Consider the following 8,385-nt stretch of genomic DNA (forward strand, 5'->3'; position numbering starts at 1 on the left):
AAAAGTTTAAAACTAACACAAATCAATTAACATTAAATATAATTAAAATAAATGACATTTTTTTCAAAATCATTGGGAAATTTAATTCCATATAGTTAACTTAAAAGGAGATTGCCATATATTTAGAGAAAATTAGAAAGCCATATTTATGTTAAAAAGTGAAGGAAAAAAAAGTCATATTTCTATTCTTGTAATTTTCACTACTAGAAACCCCAAAATGGGCTCAACATCTAACTTTCACCCTTTATTGTGCTAGGATTTTAGTCTTCTAGCCCAATTAATACATAGATTGGTCTTAGCCTTAAGGTGAAAATCATAAATGACAAATCAAGGCATTTGTATGTTTCTTTTTTTGCCATGCAATGTATTATTAAGAGTTATCTGTTTTGGAAAACACGCATTAAGAAATTTCTTGGCATAATACTTTCCCTTGTTTGTATTTTGAGTCCGTTACATCTCCAAGAAATTTTTCTTTCATTTTTTATTTTTCATTTTTGAATCAGTTTTTCAAAGCAAGAATGCACTCAGATAGAGCCTCAAGAGAAACATATTCTTTAGAACAGAGCAAATCAATGGGAAAGAAATTGAAAGACGAGGAGGAAAAGAAGAAGAAGACTATCAAGGAAACAACAAAGGTACCCAACAAAACAAACGAAGTCATCATCACCGTCCACGTCGAACAACCATGGCCATGGCCTCGTAAAGAGGCTGGTGATATTCCTTTTAAGAAGAGTGCTAAATCAAAGCTGATTTTCCCCCCAAACCAACAAAAAACAAAAACAAGAGGGTATGATCGCCGGGCTCAGCTGCTTGCCTATGCTCAGCAACTTAGAAAATCCGATTCAAAACAGCTACAATGGCCAAAAAATGGTTCCAAGCCAAAGCACAAGGTGAGTGGAGTAGTGCTTTATGTCTTCTTGTTTTTGTAGGTCCATTTCTAATTTTATATGCATTGCTTGTGTGTATGTTATATGTACGAGTTGAATCTGAATTCTATTTTATGCAGGTGAACGTTCAGGTAGGATTCCAGAGAATAAGAAACCGAAAGAGATATAAGCGATTAGTGCCAGAGGTAGACATATCATGCAATCCAAAATCCATAATTGGCAGAAAGAAGAAAGCCAACAAACATACGGATTCTCCCTTTGTAGTAAATCACTTGACCTGTTGAATTCTTTTATTTTCCCTTTTAATTCACTTTTAGTTAAGTGATTAGGTATTTGATTGCCTTTCTTTCTTTCTTTTTCGCAGGGAAAGGTAAGAGGAATTTTGAGAGGACTCTGCAAAGATTGAAAGGGGGACTAAAAAAAGATCGATGGAAAAAGTTAGGTTTTTTTTGTACTCCTTTCAATAAAAAAAACTTGCTTAGATTAATATGCCATGTGTTTGGGAACTGGTCTAATGCACTGGACCCACTTTTTTCTACTGTTTTTGTTTCTGAGGAGAGTTTGAGATCCAATATTCATCTCATTTATTTGTTATGCCGAATCAAATGTACGTACTAGTCTCTGCAGTCAGAACCAAAGATCATTATTGATGGAGAATAGTTATTGTTTCCGTTATAGAGAAAAAAAATCATTTTTACATAAAAGATAGCTTCTTATATGTTATGCTCAAAAGATTTGGATACACACTCTTGGTCGTTCAAGCATACTGCAAGAAATTGGAAACAAAATATACAATCTGTGCATGGAAATCGATTAATTTGAAAACATGTCTAAACACCATACATTCAAATGAAGAAGCTACGACCGGAAACATGACTCCCGCTCATCCAAAAACAATAAGGCTGGCTGGTACAAGAATGAAAGAAAGCTGAGGTTGAATTGGAGGCCAAGCAAAATGGAAAGATAAGAAGCCCCCATCAAACTCTATCCAAAGGAAAGTATGTTGAATGAATCATCAGTGCAGTAAAAAGAAAGAAGAATGTGTGAAATGGTTTAGAAAAGGATTTCTCCTCAGATGGCAACTGAGAAGTGAGTAATGACCGAAAGAGAAACCACTCCATACACCAACAGTCTATGGACACCTCTGAAATTTTCTTTGTTCTCCCCCCAAAACTAAAAACCTAAAATCAAAAGATAAAATCCCATTGAAATTGTAACTCCTACAATCTAAAATCAGTTATCCATAACCCATTTAGAAAAGCTGAAGCTGGAATCCTAACTTCTATTAAAATTGATTTCACAAATTCACAAACTAATTGTTGTTGTTTCCTCCGCTGCGTCTTCGGCGTCTCCTTGAAACCAGTATTCTTGTTCTCTGGAAACCACGTCCAGAGGCAGCACCATAACTGGAAAATGCAGAACGAGGCCCCCCAAAATCGTCCTCTCCAATAGAGGAAAAGTCCCTGTGGAATCTACCACGTGAAAAATTACCACCATTCCGTCCCAAACTAAATGACCCTAAATTAAAATCCTCCAAGTAATCATCCAGTTCAGAATCGTAATCACTGTAAAAATTACTCTGGTTTGGCTCAAGAACATAATCACCAAGTACCACTGCCCCTGGTGTTGATGATATGATTGTGCTGATGACATCACTCCGCTCTCTTTCACACTCAAGCCTCTTCCATTTCTCTTCAAGGATAGGATCCACTGCTCGAGGTCTTGCAAGTGGATGCTTCGCCTTAACATGCTTTCTGAGCTCTTTATAACTTCCAACAAATGGGCACTTGTCCTGCATGCAGCTTCTCTTCTTTGCATTTAGATACTTCCTTGCTGGTTCCACAACTGTCCAACCTTTCACCTGGCCCCGACAAAGTGGGCATAAAAGCTCTGGTGCTTCGACACTTTCATTGGGCTGCCCTGCATCTGAACTCGAACGTATATTACCAACCGACTCATTCGCCTGTTCTGAAATTTGAGTAGAGGCTATCTTTGTGTAGGCTTTCTTGTATTGTTCAAGACAATTGGAAAAGCGATTACTAGTGGCACACATGTAGGGACGACAGCCCTTGTTATATGATGAACAAAGAAGAAGTACAGCATTGTGAGGAAACTCCATACATACTGAACACGATGCATCTTTCCAATCTTTCTTCCCTGACACTTTGTGGCTTTTCTTCTTTGGATGAACAAGTTTGTGAGTTGTCCAAGTATTGGATGGTAATAAATGTCGATTAGCCCTGGAACAGTTTGCGTCAGATTTTCGTCGTAACTTGTTAACTTTGGCCATCTACAGTACGAGTAATAAAAAGAATGATTAAAGAAAAACCTTCAGACTGATTTCTCTTGTTAATGATAGTCAATTATATGGTAAGATATTGATCAGGTAAACACAATGATTGCAACAACAATCGCAATAAAATTTTATTTATTTATCTATACTTGTAATCCAGATGGACCATACATACAACATAGGTCTCTTGAGGTATTGAACCTCAAACCTCATATGGGACAAAACCATGAGCCTATCACTTGATCTAACGCTCAAGAATCACAATTTGTAAGTTTCTTATAATAAAAAAACCTAGATTTCTTAGGCCTTAACAAATTTATATACAAGTCACAACAATATTAGGTCAATTCCTCAATTGGCTGGGACCTGGTACAAAGTAGCTATGTCTTTTAAGTAAACCTAACTTGTGAGGTAGTTCAGACTGTTAAATAAGCATTTCCAAAATGAAAGCAAAGGTAACATGGGAAGAAGCAGCACACATGAAGATTCTTTTGCTGAAAACGACCATAGCATCTCCCAAAGTTGTTTTACAATTTTTATCATCTTCTCAAAAGTTTGCCCAAAAAAAACAAACTAAAATCTAAGAAGTGCAACAGGTAAATCCCACCACTCCAGCTCGTGATAATATAAGATTACTTTTAGTGGCATCGAGGAGAGCAGATCATCGGTGCACATGAAAAAGTATATGATTTCGCACAATACCAGTAAAAATATGGGTCTGACACATTCCAATACAAGCCATGCCCTCCCTCCCTCATCATCATCAACCTCTCTTCCTTTCTCTCTAAAAACTCGTCTCCATTGCTCAACAAAGAGAGCAATCACATTTCACCCTTTCTACTAAACATCTCTCTAAATGAAAAGCAAGACTAAGGTTCAAACAATTTCTGCACAACTCAATGTGCTGGACTTGCTACAGGACCCTAAAACAATTGCTGCACAAGTCATGCTCTCTCACTCTCTCTCCTCCCCTCATCATTTTCATCAACCTCTCTCTACAAAACTCCATCTCCATAGGACGACAAAGAGAGCAATAACATATCAAAGCACAATAAAATTTATTACAAGAAAGAAAAAAAAAGACAATCAAATATCAAAACACAATGAATCACATATCAATGCACAATGAAATTTATCCAAAGAAAAAAATGTCAAGGGCTTTTTCTAAATGTATATAAAATAAGATGAAGAAATCATAAATTATTTCTGTTCCAATTATATTTCTATAAAAAATATGAAGAAATTAAGATTAGAAATAGCATTTTAGTTGTTATTATTATTCTTTTATGCATAGACCAATCAAGTGGTGCAACATACCAAATAAGTAGAGTTAACTATTAGGTACGTACGGCCATACAAGAATGATAAAAGTAGGTACTATAAGAAAATTTGGGGTATTAATGTAACAGAACAGAATCATCAAGGATTATCACCATAAAATATCCTAATATTTTTATATAAATTGTTGCCTATTTCAAACACTATGTTTTTTTCTCTTCCTGAGAAAAACTTCTCCGTGTTAATATTGTGAAAAATACATAAAATGAGAACAGAATTGATCTCAGTGCACCTGCTATATCAAACACTTTGAGAAGCTTAGTTTTATCATAATTGAAACTAGAGGAGATTTTAGCACCTAAATGAGCTAATTAAACATCTTGGGAGCGATGAGCATAACTGTAAAGCACCAACATGAACAGTGATACATATTTTGCAGATCACTTTAAAACAAAAATCAGATACAATGAAACCAAGTGAGAAGTGATAATCATAGAGAGCAAACTAGGGAGAAGCCACTGAGCACGATAAACCATAAATTAAATTTCTTAGGATAACATAATTTATGAACAATGCATATATTAGTAAAATTCTTCGGAGGTAAAATTACAAAAGTAAATAAAAAAAACCAAAGCTGCATTTTAAAAGTAAGGAGAATAGAGACTAGAAATAGGAAAACTAAAATAAAGAGAAGAGAGTCAAGTGAATTTTTCTGGCAATGGATGGCCAGAACTGACAGGCATACTCAAATCCCTGATATTTGAGATCGCCACAAAATGAGTCTTTGATAAGACCGGGTTACATGTAATTCTTGCCACCGGTGAAAAGGTCATATACATACAAATACAAACACCAACACGAATAGTAATAAATAAATTTACAGATGCTACCTGTTGGAAAAAAAAAACATGATAATCTCAAATTCAAATTCCAAATCACAGTTCATGACAATCTCAGCTTTGAATTTGAGATTGCAGATACACAAAACGGACACGCACAAGTGTATATAGCTGTATACGAAAATACAGATAAAACTATATAGCATCAATTTTCAGTTAACTAGAAATGCGATCGATACATATAATAACATCCAAAGCTAATAATGAAAAATATACCATAAAATCAAGAAGATGCACAAAAAATGATACGATTATGAACAAAGAAAAGCAAAAGCATGAAAATGACGCAATAACCTAAATTGATTGATTCAGAACACTAAAACCCTAGAAAGCTTAATCTGATAGAACGAAAATATTTTTAGAGAGAGGGAGATCGACAATACCTGGAAAGGTGGGAGAAGTGGGGAAGAGAAGAGGAGAGGAGAGGCGATGGCGATCTTGGCGGTGACGTTTTCAGTCTCCGCCTTGGCTTCCTGGGAAGGGTTGGGTTGCGTGTGCTGCTAAAGTGCAGTGTCCCATATGTTAAATGAAATGTATACGTATAATTGTATATATACAGAAAGACAGATCTGATTGGAATTTTTTTAATAACTCTCATTTTTACGCTACTATTACGATAGCCTAGCTAGCTCACTCCTGTGAATGTATTTGGGCCCAAGCCTCAAATGGGCCTTTTTTTTTTTTTTTTATGTAGCTCTCCGATTTGTCGCTTCCATGGCCAATGATCATTCTTTGATGATTTGAATATTTTCAAAAGTTATTTTACCTTCTCAACTTCTTCCTTCTTCCTAGTCCACGTATCTCATTTGTGTTTACTTGCAAATATTACAACTTTTGTTAGTTTATATATATATATATGACGATGGTCATGTAACTTGCGACATCTATTGTGCTAGGTGGAGATGAAGCTTTTTGAGGTTGCTGGTAGTAAACTCAGTGGTCGTCAACAATGAAAGTGGTGATGGTGGTTGAGAAAAGGAGGATGACGGAAGAGTTGGGTCGGTTGATGATGAGGTTTTAATGGAGAGAGAGTCGGAGAAAGGAAGATGATGGAATATTAAGATGTCTGGTCGAATCCACATACTCAAAATACATTATTATTTTTTATTTTGTTTTTAAATATAGTGAAGCTATACCTCATCAATTTTGATAGACTGTAAAAGCAAGAAAAAACAAAAAAACGTTACTTGTGTTCTTTTATAAATGATTGACTAAGTGGTGCTTTTTTGTAGAATACTGACACGTTAATATATATACATTTCCAATATAATACAACTAAAGAGATTAATGTATTATGTATATCTATAAAACAAGCTTTTTGGTAATTAAAAAACAACTAACATGTAACGACCCGAATTTGCTAATCAGGCTTAGGAGTCTTGATTAGTGTGCCTAGAGGGCAATAAGTGGGTTGATGCGCTTATATGTGAATTTATGTGTATGTATGATTATGATGCATGTTTAATTGAGTTAAATGCACATGGGCCCGATTGAGTATTAGGGGCATAAATGTGATAAAAGAGATATATGTTGTATATGTGTGATATGTTTGTACAGCACGATTTGAGACAGTCCTGGGAAGCGGTTAGCCGGAGAGTCACAACAGGGTTGATGTTTGGACTCGGGATGAGTTACGGGGTTATTGGGACATGAAAATAAATATTTGGAGATATATTTGAGGATAGAATGTCTAGGCGGGAATATTTGGAGCATTTACCATTTTACCCCTGGGGACGTTTTGGTATCCCGAGCCTTGAGGTAACCATATAGATTTAAGCTGAATAAAACAAAATAGGGGAATGGTTTAGAAACTTAAGGAACCAACTTTAGCTTATTCTTCCCAATTGAAGTTAGCTTCTATCTCTTTCTCTCCTTCACTCTCTAAGGTTTTCAAAGGGAATTCTTGGTGCAAGCTAGCTCAAGCAAGGGATTCAGCTGTGATAACTTAGGAGCTTAAGGCTTGAGGATTAAGGTTCAATTTCAGAGGTTTAAATCAGCAAGAGGTAAGCTTTTTCATGGAAGTTATGTCAAGTTTCAGCTGTGTTTCTAAGCTTTGCATGTGGGTAGAATCAAGGCTGTTTTTGGGTATTCTAGTTGTATTTTTGGAGCAGATTTTTGTCGGGTTTTAGTGTTGATATTGGGCTGGAATGATGGTGTTATTATCTAGGAATGTTAGCCTGGTTTTGGTGGGAATTGGCTTGAAGAAAGGATAGAAAACTGAAGTGGAAATCTGGGTTCGTTGTGGGCGCCGCGACCCTAGGAGGGGTGCACCGCGGCCCGTGTGCGCGCGCAGCCATGGAAGGCCGAGAGATTCACGCGCGCCGCGTCGCCTGGTGGGCGCGCCGCGGCCCGTGTGGGGGTCATTGGGGAGCTAGCCTCTGTTTCAAGGCTAGCCGCGGCTCTAGTGGGTGGGGCCGCGACCCTTAGTGCCAGTTTGGAGTTTTTAGGGTATTTTAGGCTTGGGAACCTAAGGGGTAAGGCTCGGGATGGATTTTATCACCCAGATTGATAGAATTCAAGGTCCCGGAGGTTAGGGTTATGGCTCAAAGTTATTTATTGGGTTGGAACTTGATGGACGGATATTGTTAATGTGTTGTGACTAGGGTTTCGGCGAGGCTCACGTTAGAGGACTGTGCTCTGGCATCGGTGCTCAGGAAGCTCGGAACTCAGGTAAGAAAACCCCTGTTTCCATAGAGCTTATGTGCAGGGCTGAGCCCAATGTGTTGAATGGAAATGATATGCAGGGCCGAGCCCTATATGCTAGAATTGCAGAGCGTAGCTCTTTATCTGTTTATCCTTGAATTCTGTACTTGTTGATATATCATGTTTGATATTATGTGAGTGATCGGCATGAGCCGGGAACGGTGTAGACCGAGAACGGCGAGGGGCCGGGAACGGCGTCAGGCACGTTGAGTGCTAGGCCGAGAACGGCAAGGGGCCGAGAGCAACGTTGAGCACGTGGGGTGCAAGTTGCCAGGGCGAGTCCCTAGAAGGATACCTGGGATATCCTCACGGTATGGTCCGCGAA

At 37.5% G+C, this 8,385-nt stretch overlaps 2 protein-coding genes across 2 annotated transcripts; one reads left to right on the top strand and one right to left on the bottom strand.

Moving 5' to 3' along the window:
• Positions 1–252: 252 nt before the first annotated feature.
• Positions 253–1,515, top strand: LOC133807089 (uncharacterized). The gene is made up of 3 exons (XM_062245237.1): positions 253–890; positions 1,007–1,150; positions 1,252–1,515. The coding sequence occupies exons 1-3, from the start codon at positions 519–521 to the stop codon at positions 1,291–1,293; spliced, it is 558 nt and encodes a 185-aa protein (XP_062101221.1). The 5' UTR covers positions 253–518; the 3' UTR covers positions 1,294–1,515.
• Positions 1,516–1,675: 160 nt separating this feature from the next.
• On the bottom strand, positions 1,676–5,896 carry LOC133807088 (uncharacterized). Its single transcript, XM_062245236.1, has 2 exons — positions 5,741–5,896; positions 1,676–3,177 (listed from the first exon to the last, which is right to left on the bottom strand). Exon 2 carries the CDS (start codon positions 3,175–3,177, stop codon positions 2,200–2,202), a length of 978 nt encoding a protein of 325 aa, XP_062101220.1. The 5' UTR covers positions 5,741–5,896; the 3' UTR covers positions 1,676–2,199.
• Between the last annotated feature and the right edge of the window lie 2,489 nt (positions 5,897–8,385).

The sequence above is a fragment of the Humulus lupulus genome, chromosome X, assembly GCF_963169125.1.
Source record: "Humulus lupulus chromosome X, drHumLupu1.1, whole genome shotgun sequence".
Lineage (NCBI taxonomy): Eukaryota > Viridiplantae > Streptophyta > Magnoliopsida > Rosales > Cannabaceae > Humulus > Humulus lupulus.